Below are 22402 nucleotides of genomic sequence, written 5' to 3'. Positions count from 1 at the left end.
GCTTACATAGGGTACCTACCCAAGGCGATGCCATCCCATTACCTTTGGCACGTTCCGTGGGTGAGCTGCAAGTCATGGGTCTCCCCCCCGCCAAAGCAGGAGGACTGTGGCAAGGCAGAAAGAGCAGGAGATGGAAGTCACGGGGGTCACTTTCACATCTATGACAATGTCCACGCTTCTATAACATTTATAATGTTCATTTATTTCTTGGATTATAAGCAGCTGTGTATTGTCAGCCTGTCCTCAGGAACTTGGGGCAGAGGCCACTGTGCTCTTCATCTCTTGCTCCTGCTCCGGACCTAGTACCTGAATTCCACATGGTCGTGTTGCTGGTTGTCCTGTTGGCCCCCTCCCCATTCATTCTACAGCTTTCTGTGTGCTCTGAGCTCCCGGAGGCTGACCCCTGCAGACTCACTCACTCGGGCTCCCCTGCCCTCTGGCTCCCGGCGGTTCATGCCTGGGAAGCCCTGGAAGGACACCAGCTGGTAGTAGGAGAGAGGTGGTTTGGTTTCAACCACAGCTCCTAGGAACATTCTCCCTGGGCTCCTCTGGTAAAGCCACCTCCCTTTACCACTCAGGTTTGGAAGCAAGATGGGCTGCCCTCTGTGGCCACTCTCTGGGCGTGTCACTGTCCCTCAGCGATGCCCCCTTCTCTGCAAACACTCCATTCCTTAAACACTGACTCAGAAACTCAGAAAGTTATCTTTCTGAGGGTAACACCTGACCGACAGAGACCTGAGCACAGTAAAATGTGAGTGAATGCATGTGTGCTTGATTAAAGGAAGAATTCAAGAAGGCTGGAGCAGGACGGAGCCTCCATCCAGTGTCTCCTGTGTTCAGAGCACCGAGCTAAGCTCAAGGAAGAGGCTTACAATGGCCCTGTAGGGTGGGATTATTTCCACGTGACCCAAGAGGAACTGGGGACAGAAAAATCATTGAGGTTCACAGAAATTTCAAGTGGTGGCACCAGAATTTTCCCCTCACCATCACGCTCTTAGCCCAAGCCTTTAAATCTCTGAGAAAGGCCCGGCGGTTGAGGGGGTGGGGGTGGATGTAGAGGAGCCCTCCACCCTGACTCCAGCAGCTTCTCCATGGCCCGTCTGCAGGGACAATTCTAGTGACAGGGGTCAGGATGTTTGGATGTGGGGCCCCCATCCTTTCTCTCAGACCCCGGGTGGGAATGACATCTGCCGACTTCCCCAGCCCAGAGACCAGCTTCTCCCCTTTCTGTGGCTTCCCTCAGTCCCGCTCTCCATTCTTCGCCCAGACACGGATGCCAGGTCAGGAGGGCTGGGGTCCACACCAAAGCCTCCAGGAAGAGGTGAACGCACAGAGAGGTATGGAGGGGCCAAGTGCACACCCACTGTGGTGGGCACGTCAGACAGAGGCCTGGGGGCTTCCCCAGGCTGCTTCATGACTTCAGGAATCCCTCCTGGGACAGATGCCAAGAGCCGAGTGAGAAGACCCACTTGGCTGAGCCGTTCCAGGGAGAAGGAGCGCTTGGCACAGGTGTGCGGAGGCAGAAACCGGGCTGGGAAGAGATCGGGGGGCAGCCGTCCCAGGCCTAAACATCCCCCTCCAAGGCTGCCTGGCCGCCACTCTCCACTCCCACAGAAACAGATCAGAGCCCTAAGCACTGGGTCTTTGCCTTCTGGACTGATCCCGCCCACACCCACGTGGGACCTGGGTCAGCTTCTTTAAAAAAGTCCCTTGGAAGGCTGCTCTACCAAGGTGAACCTCAAGGGGGAGACCATTCTCCAGGGGAGAGGCAAGGGCATTAGTCCCTTGGGGAAGGGAAAATGCTGGGCCCCCACCCCCATCCCCACTTCAGCCCACCCGGTTCTTAGGTTTTGGGGGTGCAGAGACGGTTCTCAGACATTTCTGCAGCCTAAGGACCCAGCCTTCAGGTGTTCAGCAAGGGTCTGTTGGATGATGGAGTGGATGTTTGACTTTTCTTTACACCTAGGCTGAACACTTGAATGTATCTCCATTCCAACAAAAAAGGCAATAATGGCTTTAAACCTACCAACCCACAGAGACAAAGAGAAAGAAAACAGCAGGAGAGAGGTTCTAGTAAAATTCTGGACAACAGAAGGCAGATGGACAAGGGGTAACTGTCTCAGGGCAGAAAGTCAAAACTCAAACACTTCGAGAGGGCAGGTGGATGGTCCGGACGTAGTGCCTGTGTCTGCCTCAGAAGCCTGCGGGCTCAGGCGTGGGTGCAGAAGGTGCCCTGGAAGCTGGGGTTAGGACAGGCAGGGGCAGGAAAAGGTGGCCAGGTGGAAAGTTCCCCAGACAGCTCTGCAAGGCAGCAGGACGGACATCTCTGGCCCTCCTTCCCCCACCCCCGGCTGTCGCTTATTCTGGGGCTCTGGACCAAGAGGCTGGAGAAGAGCGAAAGGTCGCTCTAGAAACTGGGAGTTAAGGGAGAATTCGCACACGAAGAGACCCCCAGCTCCTTCTCAGGCCGGCAACTCCGACACTGACAATCGGGCAGGAGTGACCCGGTCCAGAGGCCAAAGGGCCCGCTTCCAGCCAAGGATCGCCAGGCACTGAAGGAAAGCCTCTGGCTTTTGAGAGAGAGCCTACTGCCAACAAACAGAAAAACCTGGACTCTGTCCTGTGAGGGACCTTTGGGGGGGGGGGGCTCCTTCTTCCCTTCCCACCCTCTTCTTTTCAGAGAAAGGGCATCCTTTCTCTGAAAAGAGAAAGGCATCCAGGGAGTCCTGGCCAATGCCTTGGCGGCGTGTCTGGGTCTCCAGAATCCTGTCCCTCCATCCCACACCGGCCCCTCTCTCTTCCACTGCAGAAGGATGCTCTCCTGGGTACACCAGTACCCGCGACCCCTGCCCGCCCCACCCTCCCCGGAATGAGCGGTGACCTCTAGGATGAAGTCTGCTGGGCCCACCCAGTGACGTGCTGGCCGACACTTTACAACTGGCTCTCTGGAAAAGAGAGACCCTAATTTTCAGGTGTTTGCTGGTCTTAGCAGTCACCAACACAGAGTCACCAGCTGTGGACTCGGGAGGAGAGGCCCGCTGTCCGCCCCCTCAGGCCCGTCTGATCTGATTCCAGAATACCGCTGGGTCCCAGAGCGGCCAGGGACGCCCTCAGGACTGCACGGGGTCAAGCGCCTTCTGCCTTCATCGCTCTTTCTCAGGAAGCATGGCCTGTGAGCCCGACTAACCTCAGGGTCAGCTCTTCTGGACCAGAGGGGAAACAAGATGGGAAATCCATCCGCCCAGCAACGAACTGCAGAAGGGCTGATTTGGTCTAAGACTCAGACTGCAGAGGAGGCCTCCCCAGAGACTGGGTTTCGCCCTGCATGGCTTCCCCATTTTCCGGTGGCTCACAGTCAGCTGACTTTTCTCTTTGTTGACTCTGGAGCGGTTGCCAAGCTTCGACTATGGGGAGGGTGTGGCCAGCCTCAGCTTTCACCAGGACTCAGGCTCTGGAGGGGTGTGGAGGCCACTCTTGAGGAGAGGAGGCTGTGAATCAAGTCCTTCCAAGTCTTCAGGCACCTCTGGACTTGACCTGTTGTACAACAACCTTATGGCTTCGGTTTACCCACCAGCAGCCACTCATTCAGATGCTGGGGAAAGGAAGGACCAACTTTAATTGCTGCCAAGAACAGGGACCTCCCTTTGTCATCCTTGACACTCAGCATGGCACAGCTTTCCTAGTCCAGGCTCAGTCCACTCCTCCTGGAACAGGCAGCCCATCCCCCCCTGCCTGGGACCCAGGATTGCGGAGGAAAAGGTGCAGGCGGGGGCTGCTGCCTGGTGGGGGCCTAGGAGCGCCACAAGGCCAGGTTGGCAGGAGGCACGTCAAAGAGCTTGCGGGTGTGGTCAGTGTCCCTTCGGTACAGGTAGCCACAGGTAGGCTTCTGCAAGGTGTAGAAGGGGTTCAGGGAATTGGAGTACTGGGAGGTGTAGAAGTTGAACCTGAGCTTGTCCAGGTTCTGCCCCCTTGGGTCTACCACCACTGGCACGTAAGCCGCCGCCAGCGTCTGCTCGCGGTCCTGCTTCCATGACCGGGACAGGGGAGGGCATGGAGACTTCACCTTTTTGCCCGATGGTGTCTTCGGCTCCTGGCTGGGTAAGGAGGGTTTCTTTGAGTTCTGGGGGGGAGGGAGGAAAGAAGGGGAGAGCTGAGGCATCAGACACTGGGGCTTCCACTGCTACGGCCAAGGGTGGGATGAGGGGCAAGGTGCCACCAGTCAGAAGCTTCTAGAGCCAGCCTGGTTCTGGCTGACAGCTCTGCTGGCCATGGAGCCAGACAGCTCCAGCTAAGGGAGAGTGGCCTTCAGGGTCCCCTGACATGTCCCTGGCTTGTGCAGACCCCAGCCTGCTTCTCAGAGGCCTCTGCCAGCTCAGAGGCCAGAAGCCAAGGTGACCCCTCACCCCTCTCCCTCATGTACGGCTGTCAGTGTCCTCCATATGGTTCTCATCCAGCCCTCCTCTGCCACTACTCCCACCAGGCTTCCATCCTCCTGCAGGGTTCCTCCGGCTTCCCACCAAGCCCTCCCCAGGGCCCATCTCGGACCTCTCAGCCTGGGCTTCACACTCACACCAAATGAATCTTTCCATATCAATGGCCAACTTGTGTAGCTCTCCTCCTCAAAGCATCTTTTGCTCTGTACTGCCAGCCCTGAAGGCAAGGACATTAAGGACGGGGTTCCCATCACCTGTGCTCTTGCCAGACCTCCTGCCCATCACCCCTGGTGGCACCTGGTCCTTCAAAGCCCCTGGACATTTGCTCGGGTGCTTCCCCCAGCCCAGCATGCCCCCGGCCCCCCATCAGTCAGGGAGATTCTCTTTCCCTTCCAGCTGTGAGCTCCTTAAGGGCAGTGCTCCCTCGCCCTTACCCTTGACATAACAGCCTCCCAGATCCTCTTCCTTCTTTCACTCCAGAACAAGGCATTTAGTGAGCACTCAATAAATGTTGGTCCAATTGAACTGGGTTCTAGCGAGGGGCAGTCCCCATTCCAACCAGTCCACCCGTTCTATCTTAGAACGCCTCTCATTGTTACGAGGTGTCAACGCGGCTCTCCATAATCACCACTCTTGGTTGATGGGGCACGGAGGTCTATTCCTCCAGGAGGCCCCCAGGGCCATGCCCATCAGGTCTAGTGCCATTTATTTACTCCTCCGTTGCCGCTTTCGTGACAACCAAGTGTTTGGTTCACCTCTGACCCCACACTATCTCCCAGGTACTGGATGCCCGTTGTACTGGGGACCTTCACAGACCTGACAGCACGACCCAGAGGACGAAATGCCTGTGTGTCGGGCTGGCTCTGTCCCGCTCCTCCAGGACACAGAGGCGAGGAGAACCCACTTCCACTCTGCCAGGCCTCACAGCCCTCCAGCCCCCCGGGTCCCTGGGAGGGAACCCCCAGCTCCAGAGAACTGCCATCTTCCAGAGGAAATCCCTGTACTCGAGAGATGATGTACGCTCTTTTGCATTTAATTTACAAACTACTTGCCCAGCTCACATCTGCCCAGGGCCTTCCTCCCAAGCAGGCTTTGGTGCTAGAAGTCCCTACCCAGGAATGTGTGTGTTGTCAGTTTTGCCTTTCAAAATCCTACTTCCCCTTTCAGGGCAGCAGCCCTCTTGACACCTCCTCCAGGAAGCCTCTGGCACTGCAGCTCCTGCCCTGATCTCATCTTCCTCTGTGCCTTCAGGCCCTCCTCTTGGGGTGTGGTCATTTGCTTGGTTGGGACTAGGAGGAGGCCAGTGCACATTTCAAGGAGGAGCTAATTCTGAGTCGGTCAGCAAGGGCCCTGAATGCTTTGGGGCCTCTCGCTGCCCTGGCTGCTGTGCTGGCCTCATCCTAACCCCAGATCCCAGTCCTTCCAGGCTCCTGCCAGTGTTCCAGTGGCTCGTGAACTGCTCGCAGTGTTCAGGACCACATCCTAGTCGCCTTTGTGTCGCTGGGGCTTATCCCAGGGCTGGCACATGGCTGAGCTGGAGAGAGGGGCGACCAAGTATTCAGCAGCCTTCCCACACTCTTCTGGACTCAGCAGCGGGGACGGGGTTGGGGGTTTTACAAGCAGAGGGGCAACACCGGAAATGGGCTCCGATGCCAGTAATCAACAATCACTCTTCCCCACCTGCTGCGAGCACAGCATCGAACCCTTTATGTGGATTATCTCTTCTAATCCTCCCAGTACCCTTTAAGGAAGATATTGTTACTCAGTCCTATTTATAGTTGAGCAAACTGTAGTAAGGAGGGTCATTGTCCATCTAGGGGCAGAGGGCCGGTGACTGAACCCAGGCCTGCCTGACCCCGCGGTCCACACGCTACGCCCCACCGTGCCTACTATGTCTACGGGGAGGGGCGTGTGGGTCTACCCACGTTCCGTTCCGTCAAGGGCAGCAGGGGAGCCGCTGAGGGCAAGGGCAGCCAGACCTCCCCAGTGGGCAGGAAGGCCACAGGGCTGTGAATGCTGGCTTTTGGCATTACCCTTGCTTAGCACCCCTGAGGCTGTAGCCTTGTTTGCCTCACGCAGTAACTCACTCAAAATGACTCCTCTTATAGGCCAGACTCCGAGTGTGCAAATAACACAAGTGGAAGCACACTCACGAAGCCCTATAGTGCGGGGCGTCCTGCCCTCAGCACCACGGACCCTGGGCACTGAGAATTCTTTGTTGTGGGGCAGTGCTGGACATGCAGGAAGTTCAGCGTAGGAAGTATGCTTCTGAGGATGTGGGGTTCCGGTCCCCTTGACATTGCAAGAAGGGCTCAGCCCACGGCCGTGGAGATGAGGACCTGCAGCGCCCGCCAGCCTCCGGTCTTGGCCATCTGGTCCCTGCTCCTTGGGCTTGGGAGGCTTGTCAGGAGTGACAGGAGCATGTGCTTTCAGAATGGCTGGGGGTGTCTGACCAGAGACCCACGGAGGGAAGGGCAACAGTTTTGCTAATGGGGACCTGCAGAAGTCCCACAGCGAAGACTACTTAGTGCGGGAACCAGGGCTGGAATGCTCCCACCCCACCCCTGCCCTGCCTCTGGCCCTGCCCAGGCCCTGCCTTGGAGGCCCTCCTGCCCTCGGTCCACCTGTCAGCTATGCCTCAGTGGCTGCTACAGCAAACTTTGGGGCCCTGGAGTGGGGTCACCCAGAGCCTTCAGCACATCCAGGGATGAGGCCCTCACAGAAACTGGGGCAGAGCGGCGTTGCGCAAGGCAAGGAAGAGGAGGAAAGGGAGGAGGAAGAGAAGACACCAGGGAGGAGGGGCAAGGGGAGGAGGAGAGAGAAAAGGAGGGGGGCGGAGGGAGAGGAAGCCCAGGCAGCCCAGCCTTGCCCTGCTCCCTCCAAGGGCCCAGCCAGGCTCCAGGTGACTAACCTCAGAGGGCTGAGAACACCCCATCACCAGCCTAGGGCCCAGCACTTGCCAGCTCTGGGGGAGGGTGGGGCCTGAATGCATACTTTCCGGGTTACCATCTCGTTTCATTTAACCATCTCCTCCCCTCTCGGGTTCTCCTGTCAAGTGCACTGGGTGGAGATGGGGGGTGGGGGGAGGATACCTGTATGTGTGACTCCAGAGGAGTGGTTCACAACCAGGGTTGTTTTTCTCTCCAGGAAACCACTTAGCAATGCTCGGAGACATTTTTGCTTTTCACGGTGGGAATGATCCTAGCATCCAGTGGGGAGAGGCCAGGACATATTTACTGGCAGGTAAATATCCTACAGAGCCAGGACAGGCCCCCAACACAGAATCCTCTGCACACAGTGTCAGCACCGCCAAGGCTGAGAACCTGCCTTAGAGCTTTGAGGAAGATCTCTAACTACCCACCTGCTTCCTCAGCCCGCACTTAAGCCTCCCATGCCTGGAGCAAGGAAGTCTAGAAGTCAAGTAGAGGGTCTCACCAGTCCCTTCCCTCTCACTATCTTTTTTTTTTTTTTTTAAGATTTTATTTATTTATTTATTTGACAGAGAGAGATATCACAAGTAGGCAGAGACGCAGAGAGAGAGGGGGAAGCAGGCTCCCTGCCAAGCAGAGAGCCCCATGTGGGGCTCGATCCCAGGATCCCGAGATCATGACCCGAGCCCAAGGCAGAGGCTTAGCCCACTGAGCCACCCAGGCGCCCCTCACTACCCTATTTTTATTTGCCATTTCCAGCTAGAGACTCAAGAAGGACCCTGAATAGACCTCTCCCTCCATGAGCCTCACCACCCCCCACCCCAGGCAGAGCTACCAAGGCTTTGTAGACACCCATATCTGTGTGTCTGTCCCTTTTACCAGGACTTACAGTAGGGAAGAGGGTGAATCAAGAGTGGGGCTTCCTTGGGACGCCTGGGTGGCTCAGTCCATTAAGTGTCTGCCTCTGGCTCAGGTCACGTGGGATCGAGTCCTGCATCAGGCTCCCTGCTCAGCGGGGAAACCTGCTTCTCCCTCTGCCTGCAGCTCCCTGTGCTTGTGCTCTCTCTCCGACAAATAAATAAAATCTTTAAAAAAAAAAAAAAAAAAAAGTGGGGCTTTCTGAATAGGGCCCAAAGACCTCATATGGGGTATTTCTCCAGGTCTGGGAAGACACTGCCCTTTCCAATACTTCAGGCCCACTGACCCTGACCTTCTACCACTAGCAGCTCACTCTTGGGGGGGGAGGAGAATCCTGGTGCCCTCTTGAAATGCAAATGGCACTGGGTGAGGCAGCTGGTCAGGCCTCCCAGGGCACCTGGTGCTGTGGAATGTGCCTGGGCTCTGGAGTGTGAAGGTCTGAGCTCAGGCCCTCACTCTGCCCCTACAGGTCAGGCAACCTTGGGCGAGTCTCAGAAGCTCTTGGAGCTTCCATTGCCTTGTTGGCAAACTGAGGATAATAAGGCTCTCTCCTTCACCAGCATGCCATGGGGGAGCAGTGGGGGTGGGAACCGTGGGAACATAATGCAAATAGTAATTATGGGCAGCCCCCTCCCGCGGGTACCCGTAGGTTTCGAATACGCTCCTCTTTGCCGGAGCGTGTTGGGTCTGTGGTTCCCAGAGGAGCTGGGAAGGGAGAGGATGAGAAGGCCCAGCCTGGGCCTTAGCTTCCTCGTGAGGCTGTCTAGCATGGCGGCTTGGGGTGCGAATTCCCGCTCCACCACTAATGCTAGGCGGCCGATCTTTCAGGAATTTATAATACTCCATACCTCTGTCTTCCCACTTATAAAGTGGGAACAACGGAAGTTATCTACCTCATAGGGTTACCGTGAGGATTTCATGGGACATTTGCCATAAAGTGCCTAAACCTCGTGAGCACTCAGTAAACTTCAGCTATCATGGCTATCTGTTACGTAGGAGGCCCCCAGCTCCCAGCCATGTGGGTGGGCCAGGCTGGGGCCTTCATACGCTTTCCAGTCAATCAGACTTAATGCCCTTGGGCTGCCCTGATGCAGCCCTGTTTTGTCATCCCACCTGGTACATCGTTGACTGGGGCCTTTCTTGTTGGTGAAATGGATTTCTGGTGATTGCAGGCTCCAGAGTCTCCCAGGGACTCTTGGAAAATACTGGGAATGCGGGGTGGGTGGGGGGTGGCTGGTGCGTAGGCAGGGACATTGTGATGCCTCTTTGACAGCACAATTCCTTCTGTCTTCCCAAGGAGACACAGGGGCCGGGCCGGGGGCTGGAGTCTCAAGGCCTGGAAGTGTCTTTTCGCCTTGATACTGATCCACTCTGCAGTGCCCTCTTCCCACAGTCTCTCAGGACTTGTGACCTGTGGGTAGTGGGGTGAGTAGAAAGGGGAAGAAATTCTCCTGGTTATTCAAGTACTTCCAGAAATCCTTATGTTTCCCCCCAGACTCCCCCAACAGGTCATAAGAAATTACTGGCAGGGAGGGAATGTCCCCAGCCAACTCTCCCTTCCCTTTCTGTCTCCCCATCTCTCTGCCTTCCAAATTACCGAGATGATGGCTGGAGGGAGGGAGGAAAGGGTGGATGGATGCACGGACAGACAGAGGAATGGGAGAGTGGGTGGGCAGGAGATAGACAGACGCCTGCTGGGCAGATGCCCATGATCTGAGCTATTTTTCCCCTCGCTCTATGCAGAAGCTGGTTTCTAAACATGACCCGCTTTTCCCACTTCAAGCCTTTGCATATGCTGTTCCATAGATAGGTGGCTGGGCGGGGTGTCCCTGGGAGAAAGGATAAACAGGTGGTCAGTAAATGGCTGGATGGGGGGACGGTTGTGCTGCAGAGGATGGGATAGCAGATCCAAGAGTCAGACTCCTTGAGCTCGAAACTGGCTCTAATATTTTACTAGCTGTCCATTTGTTCATCTGGAAAGTGGGAAGACTATAGGTCTCGGCCGATTAGGGCTGGGCAGAGCACTCAGGACGTGCCTGGCACAGAGTAAGCACTCAGTAACTATGAGCTATTATTGTGGGTAGGCAGGTAACGGGATTGATGGGTAGGCGGCTGAATGGGCCATCCTGTCGCCGTCTTCGAAAACCAGGCCCTCCCAACGCCAGACTCCGTAGGCACCTTCCAGGAATGTGTCAGAAATCCCACACATAGGAAGGAAACTGGGCTTCTCCCTGGGGCCAGAGGAGAGGGAGATAGTACAAGCCAGTGACTTCCTGCCTTCTGCCCCGCTGGCTTGGGCTGGGCCCAGCACTCGTTTCCTTCCTGGTACTGTGTCAGCACTGACCGTCGTTTACGGGGTGGACTTTGGGGCCCTGTGGCAGATCGGAAGCTGGGGTGTTGATGGCATGTGTCCTGCTCAGATCTTATATCCTGATGGTAATGACCCCTAATTTCTGAAAGGGTGGGCGGGGAGGAGAGGCTTACCATCACGGAGCCTCTGATCAGGGTTTTCCAAGGCTCTGGGGCAATGGTAGCTTGCTTGAGAGAGGGAGGGAAGGTGGGAACATGGTATTCTTGATGGTGGGGAAAGTGGCGTGGCTCCTGGCCCACGGCCTGAAGGAGCTGTCAGGAAGGAGCCCAGGAGACAGGCAAGGGTTCTCTCAAGGGAGCAGGGCACCACAGTGTAACACACCCTACATCTTGTCTCAGCCCAATGGGGAGGCACTGGCGACCTGAAACGAGTCGCATGGCCTCTCTGGGCCTCAGTTTCTACATGTGCACAATGAGGATGTCTGGTCTCTCCATCCTGGACATTTGAAGGAAGGGGGATTGAATCCCATCCTGAAGACTTCAAATAAGGACCCCCCCTCCCACAACTGACCATAGGCCTGGACCCTGCCCCAGGAGTGTCTCCTGCCCAGGCTGTGCCATCCTCTTGGTGGGAACCTCCAGGTGGGGCAGAGCGGGGGAGAGACTTCCTGTAGGAAGGCCTGGCCCATCAAGCCACATCTATCTTATTTCATTCGTCAATCACAGAATGGTTGAGATCATGGGGCACCTGGATGGCACAGTCAGTTAAGCATCCAACTTTTGGTTTCCGCTCAGGTCATGATCTCAGGGTGATGAGATTGAGCCCCGGATCAGGCTCCGTGCTCAGGGCGAAGTCTGCTTCTCTCCTTCTCTCTCTGCCCCTCCTCTCGCAAATAAATAAATCTTTTTTTTACATATATTTTTATTTATTTATTTGAGAGAGAGAGAGAGAGAGATCACAAGTAGGCAGAGCAGCAGGCAGAGAAAGAGGGGGAAGAAAGCTCCCTGCTGAGCAGAGATCAAGATGTGGGGCTCTATCCCAGGACCCTGAGATCATAACATGAGCCAAAGGCAGAGGCTTAACCCACTGAGCCAACCAGGGGCCCCTCAAATAAATAAATCTTAGAAAAAAAAATTGCGGCCCCCAGACCCACTCTGCCTGGGTTCAAATCCCAGCACTGCTTCTCAGCTACGTGACTTGCCTAAATCACTTAACCTGTCTCTGCCTCAATCCCTAATCTGCAAAGTGAGGCTAATAATGGAATCCACCTGGAAGCTTGTTGTGCACCCCCCCCCCCCCAACCATGAGCTTAGAGCCCTGCCCGCTGTGTGATAGGTACCAGCAGTTATCCTGTTATTATTTCTAAACCCCAGACCACACCGATTCACTCTTGCCGCCTGAAGACCACCCTTCTCTGACTTCTCTGCCACACTCCAAGCATCATCTCGTTTTATTCATTGTCAAAGTTGCTGGAGGGTAAGGACTGACCTGTATCCTCCTCGGTGGGCACTTGAGAAGGATGGGGAGAGCTGGAGCTGGTGAAGGCCACAGTTACCTGGAGCACAGGAAACTCGCCCGGCACCCACACACCTTTTTACCCCCACCCCCTACCCCCACCTCCCCGCTGCCGAAGTGTTCTCCCAGCATCTTGCTCTACGTAGGCCTGGTTGTTTGGCCGTTCCTTCCACCCCTCCTTACCTGCTGTGTGATTTGGGCAAATTACTTAACCTCTCTGATCCTTCCTTGTTTTCCCTTTGTTGAACTTCAGGTATTGAGGGCTGAGTTATTCATACACCTTATTCATGGGGCCTTATCTTCCCTGGTCTTCGGAGGCCTCCTCTCTCGCATTAATTTTCCCCCTTCTTCACCAGTCTCCAACCACGTTCCCACCCGCCCCAGCCAGAGGCAACTGTTCTAATGCACTTAATGAGCATCTTCTCGTTCATAGATTCTTACAAAATATATGTACTATTGTTGTGCATGCGGGTCATTTTTGTTTACCTAAGTGGCATGGTGTGTTTTTTATCTCGCTTGTTTACTTGGAAGGCTCCCTAGTGTTTTTTGTTGTTGTTTTTTAAGATTTTATTTATTTATTTGGCAGACAGAGATCACAAGCAGGCAGAGAGGCAGGCAGAGCGCGAGGAACGGAAGCAGGCTTCCCGCTGAGCAGAGAGCCCCACGCAGGGCTCGATCCCAGAACCCTGAGATCATGACCTGAGCCGAAGGCAGAGGCTTTAACCCACTGAGCCACCCAGGAGCCCCGCTCCCTAATGTTTTTAAGATCCAGCATCTGGTTCCCATGGAGAAGTAGCCCACTCAGGGCATCCACCACATTTCATGTCTCTGCTCCCCACCCCAGGACCCCCAAGGGCCTTCACTCCCCATCCCAACAGACAACACCACAATGCTATCCCATCCTTGGCCCTCTGTGGACCTGGGGGGGTTATTTTGGGGCAGAGTCCTAAGAGCAGAATTGATTAACCATAGACTAGGAGGAAACATCACTTAAGGTCTTTTCTCCATCCATAAAATGAGTGTATTGTCCTGTCCCCTGTGGCACTGATGATGGTGGTGGGTTAACAAAAGCAATCCACTTGGCCCCCATGCCTGACACAGAAGAGAGGATCAGTGGCTGTTCCCTCCAGACCTTAGGGAGAGCTGGAGATAAGCCGGACCCAGGTGGGCTCCCAGAGAAATGTACCCAGGGTTCAAAGTCCCAGCTCCAGGATTGGTCTGCAGAGCCCGCAAAAAAATGTGTGGCTGATTCCTGGAGGTATGGAATGATCTGGAATATCTGAAGCTCCCGCAGCCCGGGCGTAGGTCCTGGTGTGCCCAGGAAATGCCTGCTACATCCCATTTCTCACTCTTTCCTTGGAGCCAGAGTAATCTCTTCACACGGAAGGTGCCAGATAGCCTTATTTGTTCTCCTGTCCCAACTCTGTCAGCCAACGAGCATTTTAACCGGATGTGAAACCACACCTGAGTGCTGGATTTCACCCTCCCATTGTAGAGACAGAGACTGAGGCTCAGGCTAGCTGCATGGTCTCACAGGAGGTTAGTGGCAGAAGTGGCTCTAGAATGGGCATCTCTGGGTTCTCTGCTGAAGGACTCTTTAAAGGAAAATGCTTTCCATATTAAATGATGTTCTTTGAGGTGCCTGGGTGGCTCAGTGGGTTAAGTCTCTGCCTTCGGCTCAGGTCATGATCCCAGGGTCCTGGGATCGAGCCCCGCATCGGGGTCCCTGCTCAGCGGGGAGCCTGCCTCCTCCTCTCTCTCTGCCGCCTGCCTTCCTTGCCTACTTGTGATCTCTGTCTGTCAAATAAATTTTAAAAATCTTTAAAAAAAAATTTATGTTCTTTATTATCTATGGACTTTTCATTTAAAACAAATGACCTACCAGCAGAGCATAGTACTAAACAGTAAAAACAAAACAAAACAAAACGAGGGGCACCTGGGTGGCTCAGTGGGTTAAGCCACTGCCTTTGGCTCAGGTCATGATCCCAGGGTCCTGGGATCGAGCCCCGCATCGGGGTCCCTGCTCAGCGGGGAGCCTGCCTCCTCCTCTCTCTCTGCCGCCTGCCTTCCTTGCCTACTTGTGATCTCTGTCTGTCAAATAAATTTTAAAAATCTTTAAAAAAAAATTTATGTTCTTTATTATCTATGGACTTTTCATTTAAAACAAATGACCTACCAGCAGAGCATAGTACTAAACAGTAAAAACAAAACAAAACAAAACGAGGGGCACCTGGGTGGCTCAGTGGGTTAAGCCACTGCCTTTGGCTCAGGTCATGATCTCAGGGTCCTGGGATCGAGCCCCGCATCGGGCTCTCTGCTCAGCAGGGAGCCTGCTTCCCTCTCTCTCTCTCTGCCTGCCTCTCCATCTACGTGTGATTTCTCTCTGTCAAATAAAGAAATAAACAAACAAACAAAACAAAACAAAATGAGACAAAAATCCCCACATGTAGTCCTGGCATTCCGGCTGGCATTCCACTTTCTCCATGGTTCTGCTCCCTTCTAATCCTTGGCCATTTACAAATTCACTTTCTATATCTATGGTCACAATCTACATGGAATTTTTGTTATTTGCTTTTTGTACTTAGCAACCTTTTTTTTTTTTTTTTAAACATGTGCACATACACGTGTTATTTCAGATCGTGGGGTGTGTTTTACAATGGGATGTTTTCGCCTGGCCTTCAAGGTGATCCTGTAGACACCTGCCACACCCTGTCTCCTGGGCTCCAGTGGAATTTTCCTTCTTAAGCTTCTTTGGTTGAATTGTCACTGCCCTCTTCCAGCCTGGCAGGGCCTCTGGTCGGTCTTTGCTGCTCTCTGGGTAGCCCCTCTCTGCCCAGAGCCAGGGTAGGGAACGGGGGCAGGAACGTGCAGGTGCTAAGGACCTACCGTAAGTCAGCCTCCCAGATACCTGAACCAACTATCTTGTTGAACCTCATAATAACCTGACATTAATAGCCCCTTTTCCATTTGAGCAAACTGACACTCAGAGAGATGGGAGCTGGCTGTGGCCACACTCTGGCCAAAGAGCTGAGTCAGGATTCAAACCTATTCCCCAGCAGGGATCCTTCCCACCATGGCACGGTCCTCTCAGCAGAGCCCATGGTTACGAAGGAAAACGAGTGTCTCCCCAGCACCCCGCAACATACCCCCCCCAACCACCCAGGGCTGGAGTTGGATCTCCACACTCTCGGGGAACCGGGTAACGACATTCTCTGAGCCTCCTCTCAGGAGGTGGGTGTCCACCCCCGCTGGTCTTCATCTAAGCCTGACCTCATCTCTTGGCACGCGTCCAGCCCAGAGGAATGCTGAGGTCCAGGCTCTGGAGCCTACCCACCCCTGCAGATGGAAAGAAATAGCTTTAGGAGCTGGTCTGGTATAAAGTGTCTCCAGCCCGAAGCAGGAGGCTGGACCAGAGGATCTGTAGCTCAGTAGCATGGGGGAGTTGGGAGCGCTGACCTTTGCCCCTGTAGACACCCGGATGGGAGTGCTGGGGGTCTCAGCACTGCTCACCCTGCACTTGCCCCACACGGAGTGCGTTCTCCCAGCCAGGAGTGCTTGGCTTTGTTGCATGGAGGGAAAGCCAGACAGAGTCCTGGCTGGCTCTCTGAGAAGACTACAGCTTCTGTGCCCCAATCTCACCCCACAGCCCAGAAGTGGCCAGAAAGTCGGCTCTCGGAGGTTCCTAAGTCATTGAGGAGCCAAGATTTAATTACAGGATTGGGCTTTGGCTGTTTCAAGGACAGCCTGTTATTTGGCTGTTTCTTTTACTGGGGGAGCAGGTTGAGGTGTTGTTATGAGCTGAAAGGGGGGCCCTGCTGCAGCATCACAGGGCACAGAGAGGGACCCTGCCCCAGGGGACTTGGACTCCAAAGCTGTCCAGGCCACCAGGGCCGAACTGGTGGAGACGGAGTGCCCATCGTTGAACCCAGGCCTTCCGTAGGCTGCCCCCCACCAGCCCCTGCCAATGTGGGACTGCAGTCCGGGTGAAAGGGGTGGTGAAACAGCACAAAGAACCCTGACATTCAGACCCTGCAGCCTGACAGCCTTCTGGTGTTCAAGATCACACCGATTCCCTCTCTCCCTCGTGTCACGGATGAAACACCTCCAGAGAAATGAACAAACACTTGGGGAGCGCCCGTGGGCACCAGGCCCTGTGCTGGCATTGCACACCCACAATCTTACTGAATCTTCCTGACAACACTATGAGGGGCACTATTACACCTACGCTACCGATGAGGAAAGCAGGGGCACCAAGGTGGCTCAGTCAGTTAGGTGTCTGTCTTTGGCTCAGGCCACAATCCTGGGGTCCTCAGATCGAGCCCTGCATCAGGCTCCCTGCTCAGTGAGAGCCTGCTTCTCCCTCCCGTTATGCCCTTCTCCCTGCTCGCGATTGTTCTCTATCTCAAATAAAATCATTTTTTAAAAAATGAGGAAACCAGCTCAGTGCATTTTTCACTTCCCCTATATGCAAACAGTCCATCAAGACTTCCCTTTCTTCCTAAAAAATGTCCCACAGACTAACAACTTTGCTCTGTTTCTACCACCGGTAAACTAAGTCCTACCCCCACTCCTCTCCTGCTTTACTAAATAACTAACCAATTTACTGAGCAATTGAGCAGCTCCCCTTTGCTCCTTAGCCTCCACTTCCTTCTTCCCATCACCCCCCATCCTGCTGCTAGATGACCATCCTCTAAACACAGCTATAGGGTAGTCTGACTGGCTTAGTCAGTGGAGTGGACGACTCTTGATCTCGGGGTCATGAGTTTGAGCCCTAGGTTCGGTGTTGAGATTACTTAAAAAACAAACAAATAGGGGCACCTGGGTGGCTCAGTGGTTTAAATCCTCTGCCTTCGGTTCAGGTCATGATCCCAGGGTCCTAGGATCGAGCCCTCAGTGGGGAGCCTGCTTCCTCCTCTCTGCCTGCCTCTCTGCCTACTTGTGATCTCTGTCTGTCAAATACATAAAATCTTTAAAAACAAAAACAAACAAACAAACCAAACCCCACAGCTGTTATCAGTCACCAGTGCCTGCTCCTGGTAACCACAGATTCTAGGCCAGAGCTCCTCAAACCTTAACATGGTCCTGAGTCACCCGGGAACCTTGTTAAAACCTACATCCTCTGCTGGGTGCCTTAACCCATCAGCTCATTGCATCTCATAACAACCTTAAATTAATAGCCTGTTTGACAGACAAACAAACCGAGGCCCAAGAGTGGTTGCCCAATGTCTGGGATGGGGTTTCTCCATTTCCAGGAGATTCTCCAGTTCTAGTAAGTTTCCAGGTGATACTGATGCTGCTGGTTCATAGACCATATTTCTAGACTCTCCTGCCTACTTATTTTTTTCTTTTTTTTTTTTAGATTTTTTTTTAAAGAATTTATTTATTTGACAGAGAGAGATGGATCACAAGCAGGCAGAGCAGCAGGCAGAGAGGGGGGAAACAGGCTTCCTGCTGAGCAGAGAGTCCTATGTGGGGCTCAGATCCAGGACCCTGAGACTTAATCCACTGAGCCACCCAGGCACCTACTTATTTTTTTTTAATTTTTAATTTTTTAAATTTTTTTTTATTTTTAAGATTTTATTTATTTCTTTGGGAGAGAGAGTGAGTGATGGAGAGCACAAGCCGGGGATGGGGCAGAGGGAAAGGGAGAAGCAGACTCCCCACTGAGCAGGGAGCCCGACACAGGACCTTGGGGTCACAACCCGAACCAAAGGCAGATGCTTAACCAAATGAGCCACCCAGGCACCCTATTCTTTATTTTTAATTGAAGTATAGTTGACACACTTTTTTCTTTAATTTTGAACAGCAAATACATTTACATGGTTGGAAAATGAAAAAGTATAAAAATGTACTTGGTCAAAGTTCTCCCTCCCACTTCTATCCCCCCATCTGCCCAGTTCCCCCCATACCCACCCTCCAGTAACCACTTCTATTAGTTTTGTAAGGTCTCTCCAAAGTTTTTCTGTACCCATACAAATAAGATCATACTTATCTCGCCCCAAATGGTAGCAAACGACACACCGTTTTGTCCACAGTTTATCAGTTTATCTGAGAGATAACTGGACACAGTCGGCTGACTCACATCTCTAGAGTTGCACTGTGTGGACGTGCCATAATTTACTTAACCAGTCATCTCCAGATGGACAGTTTGGGTTGTTTCCCATCTTACCAAATGGTCTTCTGAAGCCCGTGATACCCTGGCCAATCTTGCCATGACCTGGCTCTCACCCTGCCAGTTCCCACCTCCCACCACGCAGAGCTCCTGCCCCATCCCTCACACCTCCTGCATGCCCTCCCAGATGCTCCAGCTCCCACCCCCACAGCTACTGCTCTGAACCTCTGCCCCCTTAGTCTCCTCCTCGTTAACTTCCCTTCTTCATCTCTCCACCTGTCTCTTTCTGCCTCCCCAGATAGACTAAAACAACTTGAACTTTGATGCCATGTCTTTGACCCGTCCGGATCCTTCACAGCCCACCACTTGCACAGAGCAGTTCTCTAGAACACTAGGTCTGTAGTGGAGCACTGCATATGAATGGAGCCTCTCCCTTGAGACTCTGCTGGGGCTGCTGGTTCAGGGCAGAAGAACCCAGGAGTACCCAACCTGGGAACGCTTCATGGCTCCAAGGTCTCCAAGAAAGAAGCCTCTATCTCAAGCCTGAGTGTCTGGAGCCCTCAGGCAGTTTATCATGATGTCCAGTGCAGCATGGGGCATCTGGGTTTCCCTTGTGCCCTCCCTGTGTGGACGATGGGAGGAACCATGCTGCGGAGACAGGAGGATGGAGAGGGATGGCTGGTATGGGTGTGTGTGCATGTGGGTATGTGTGTCCTTCCCTTTCCTGTTAACATCCTTGTCATCTTTCACGGGTCAGCTCAAGTCTCAAGTCTTCTAAGAAGACTTCCTGGACTTCTCCAGCCCGCACTGACTTCCCTTCCTCTGAATTCCTGCTCTGTGTATGAGTGACAGCAATCCCTGTTCTACTTAGTCATCGTGGTCTACCACCTCGGATCATATATACCTCGTCTCCCTGATGAGACCCCAAGATCCTCTATGGTAGAAATAAGGCCTCTATAATGCTCTTATATTCCTGCATACCCCGAAACCCTCAACCCAGAACTAGGCAGTTGGGAGAGCTTCCATAACTGCTCCTTGAATGAACAGCAGTGGGTTTCAGGAGTGCCATGGAGTGGCTGGGGTGAGACAGGGTTGACCCCGGGCATCTCCAACCAAAAACATTTGGGTAACATGAGGGTTTCCAAAGAAGCTCCTGCCCTGCCCCTAACCCAAGCCCATCTGTTCCTCAGTCTCTTCCCTCCTGCTGGTAAGACAATGACCTCATAGCCACAAGCCCTGAAAACCCAACTCATCCTGTCTCTTAACCTGGAGCAAGTAAAGAGGACTTTTAAAAAATGCCACTGTATGGGGCATCTGGGTGGCCAGTGCGTTAAAGCCTCTGCCTTCAGCTCAGGTCATGATCCCAGGGTCCTGGGATCGAGCCCCACATTGGTTCTCTGTTCAGGCTGCTTCCCCCTCTCCCTCTGCCTGCCTCTCTGCTTACTTGTGATCTCTCTCTCTCTCTCTCTCTCAAAATAAAAAAATGACACTGTAGGGGCACCTGGGTGGCTCAGTTGTTACACGACTGCCTTCAGCAGAGGTCATGGTCCTGGAGTCCTGGGATCCAGCCCCGCCTGCATCAGGTTCCCTGCTCCACGCTCCCCCTGCTTGTGTTCCCTCTCTGGCTGTGTCTCTCTCCCGGTCAAATAAATAAAATCTTAAAAGAAAAAAAAAAGCCACTGTCATGAAAAACAAAAGCAAGGGTGGTGGTACTAAATCAGAGCTTAAAAGCACACGATAAGCAAATGCAATGTGTGGCTCTTGACCACATTGGCTCTGTGGATTGGGGAAAAAAATAATAAACAAAAATGACATTTGAGAGATAACTGGGAAATGTTTAATACTTCAGTGTGGTAGCTACTGCGGTCACTTAGAAGAATGTCCTGACTCTTAGGCAGTGGATATTGAAGTATGCATGAGGGGATGGGCCAGGGTATCTGCAAGTTTCCACCTACAGCAATGAAAATAAAAAAATAAAGGCGTGGGGGGGGGCTTGCATGAGAACGTGGTGACACATTGACAATCCAGGAGGAAGGTGTATAGATGGTCATTTTATGAGTCTTCCAAGTTTTTTAGAATGAAAAGTTTAGGGGGAACTCTGGTACAAAGACTTGGACAAATACAACCGTCTGGGGGCACTCAGGGGAAATTCAGGGACTGTCTGGGACTGGTCTCCCCACCCACCCATCCATGCCCGCTGCCAGGAAGCATGGAAGTCCAACCCCTTGGCCTGCCAGTCCCCTACTCTCAGCACCTTGCACTCCGTCTCCAGTCTCCCAGTCATCGACCAACTCCCAGGACTCCTCACTAGGGCAGCAGCCACCGCCCACCCCAGCCAGGACTGTCCTCCCGGGTACCTTAAAGGGCCACAGCTCCTCTCCCGGGAGAGACAACTGAACCCTAAGTAGGCTCAACCCACCCTGAGTTTTCAACCCACCCTGAGTTTTTCAACACTACATTTACTCAACCCACCTTGAATTTCCACAAATTATATTCACTTCACTTCACAGAAAAGGAAAGAGAATTTGTTGTACAAAAAATGGCAAGATTCAGGCGTCCTGCGTTCTCTTTGGAGCTGGGTCACTGTCGCTCTTTTCCACCTCTGTCATCAGCTAGGGAGACTCCTTCACTGCTTCCCTCCTTTCTCTTTTCTGCTGCATGGGCACTTCCTTATAATCCACTGAAGGCTCACGGCCCACATCTTGGAAGGCCCGCAACGTGCCCGCTTGGGCCAGCCATTGCCCCAGTGTGGGACCCAAAGCGCGCCTACTGACCTGGTCGTGAACCTCCTCCGGAGTAGGGAGCTAGCCCGCCTCCTCCCTCGCCTTGGGAGAAGAGGGGTGGAGGAGGAGGAGGGCCAGGAGGGGACCCGGGGGAGGCCGGCGGCTCGTCTTCCAGGCTGGGCGTGGGCTGGGCGAGGTCCCCAGCCCACCGGGCCGTGCCAACAATGGCCTGTTGTCGGAGGAGGCGGGCAGGAATGCAGCCGGGGGAGTCGGGCGGCGGGGCGGCCCAGGCGGTGGCGGCGGGGCGGGGCCGGGGCTCGGCGGCAGCCTCTTACCTGTCCAGGTAGCTCGCATTTGCAGGCGAGCGGCGGCGCCCGCAGCACCTGTCGCGGGTGCGCGCGGGCGGGGAGCCGGGCGGGGGGCATGGCCTGTTAGGGGCCCCCGGGGAAGCCGGTGCGGACTTGGGTCCGGGGCAGGGCACGGCCGGGGGAGGGAAGGTCCTTCCCCTGGTGCCGCGCGGCCGGCGGCAGCATGAAAAAGAACCAGACGGTGCAGGGCACCTTCAGCAAACTCTTCGGCAAGAAGCACGCCAACCCTCCCAACACCTCCCTCTACGCCACCAACCCCCCCTGGATCTTTACCCAGGAGGCCCCGGAGGAGGGGAGCCGGGACTTCGGTAGGAGCACGCGCGCTGGGTGGCGGCCCCCCGGGCCCGGGGGAGGCGGCGGGGAGCGCGGGAGGCGCGGCTCCGCGCAGTCGGGAAGGAACACGCCGCGACCTGCGCCCCGGGTGCGGAGGCGCTGCCGGGAAGGGAAGGCGGCCGGCTGGCTGTCCCGGGAGAGGGTCGAGGGGCCAGAGGGACGGGGAGGGAGGGAGGCCCCCCGCCGCTCGCCGCTTACCCTGGCTGCTCGTCGGAGGTGATTATTTTCCCTCCTTCGGTGAAAAGTGCGTCTGAGTTACTGTCAGAAAGTCTTCCTGGGCTTTGTTCCTCCCAGCCGAGGCCCAGGGGGTGTCCCTTCAGTTCCTGGCCCGGGTCCTAGGCAAAAAGAGGGGCTGCTCTCTTGGTGCTGACACGCTCGGCTCTGCACAGGGGCGGCCCAGGGAAAATCAACCGAAGCCACTGCTGCGAAATGACCAGTGGGTGCAAGACACCCGAGTCCCTTCCTGCGGTCACAGGCTCTTGCCCGCTCAGCCTGGGGCCGGTGTTGTCTATGGGCTCAGGTCCCGGAGGCCAAGCAGGGACAGTGGAGTCCAGGGAACACCCTCCTGACGGGCAGCGGCCTGGGGAGCCTTGTGTCTGGACTCACCAAGCCAACCCAGCCCTGGTGCTTTAGCTGTGGGTCATCTGGTCACCACTGCATCTTTTTTGCAGTTTATACCCTCAGTAACTGAGGGGAAACCAGTGCGATAGGGACGGGAATTCACTTCTTGTGTATGAGCTGAAGCTTTGGCTCACCTCC

The 22402-nt window shown here is 54.5% G+C and overlaps 2 protein-coding genes and 1 long non-coding RNA gene across 6 annotated transcripts in view; 1 reads left to right on the top strand and 2 right to left on the bottom strand.

Annotated features, from left to right (window-relative positions):
• Positions 1-3593: 3593 nt before the first annotated feature.
• Positions 3594-21408, bottom strand: CIMIP3 (ciliary microtubule inner protein 3). Of its 4 annotated transcripts, XM_059177956.1 has the most exons (4): positions 21278-21408; positions 9395-9692; positions 4064-4120; positions 3594-3886 (listed from the first exon to the last, which is right to left on the bottom strand). In XM_059177956.1, exons 1-4 carry the CDS (start codon positions 21365-21367, stop codon positions 3849-3851), a joined length of 483 nt encoding a protein of 160 aa, XP_059033939.1. In that variant the 5' UTR covers positions 21368-21408; the 3' UTR covers positions 3594-3848. The 4 variants fall into 4 exon arrangements, with proteins under 4 accessions (XP_059033939.1, XP_059033940.1, XP_059033941.1 ...); XM_059177957.1 differs by lacking the exon at positions 21278-21408 and adding an exon at positions 20994-21234 and having other exon boundaries at positions 3594-4120; XM_059177958.1 differs by lacking the exon at positions 9395-9692 and having other exon boundaries at positions 3594-4120; positions 21278-21367.
• On the bottom strand, positions 17003-20987 carry LOC131833973 (uncharacterized). The gene is made up of 3 exons (XR_009354706.1): positions 20692-20987; positions 19721-20170; positions 17003-18867 (listed from the first exon to the last, which is right to left on the bottom strand). It is a non-coding gene; the product is annotated as an uncharacterized LOC131833973 (long non-coding RNA).
• C6H6orf132 (chromosome 6 C6orf132 homolog) overlaps positions 21324-22402 on the top strand; it is a 34325-nt gene continuing 33246 nt past the window's right edge. The window contains exon 1 of the mRNA XM_059177955.1: positions 21324-21618. Coding sequence (XP_059033938.1) covers positions 21474-21618 — 145 coding nt within the window. The 5' untranslated portion in view covers positions 21324-21473. The remainder of the gene's footprint in view (positions 21619-22402) is intronic.

This window comes from Mustela lutreola, chromosome 6 (genome assembly GCF_030435805.1).
Source record: "Mustela lutreola isolate mMusLut2 chromosome 6, mMusLut2.pri, whole genome shotgun sequence".
In the NCBI taxonomy this organism is placed as follows: Eukaryota; Metazoa; Chordata; class Mammalia; order Carnivora; family Mustelidae; genus Mustela; species Mustela lutreola.
This window is presented reverse-complemented; position numbering and strand designations above follow the sequence as displayed.

What these genes read in the sequence shown, in the direction of transcription:
- CIMIP3 (XM_059177956.1), bottom strand. Translation starts at nt 21,367, where the DNA reads ATGCCCCCCGCCCGGCTCCCCGCCCGCGCGCACCCGCGACAGGTGCTG. An exon ending in CCCAGTCAACGATGTACCAG is followed by an intron (nt 4,121 to 9,394) that starts GTGGGATGACAA and finishes CCTCCCCCCCAG; the next exon opens with AACTCAAAGAAACCCTCCTT. An exon ending in AGACACCATCGGGCAAAAAG is followed by an intron (nt 3,887 to 4,063) that starts GTGAAGTCTCCA and finishes TACACCTTGCAG; the next exon opens with AAGCCTACCTGTGGCTACCT.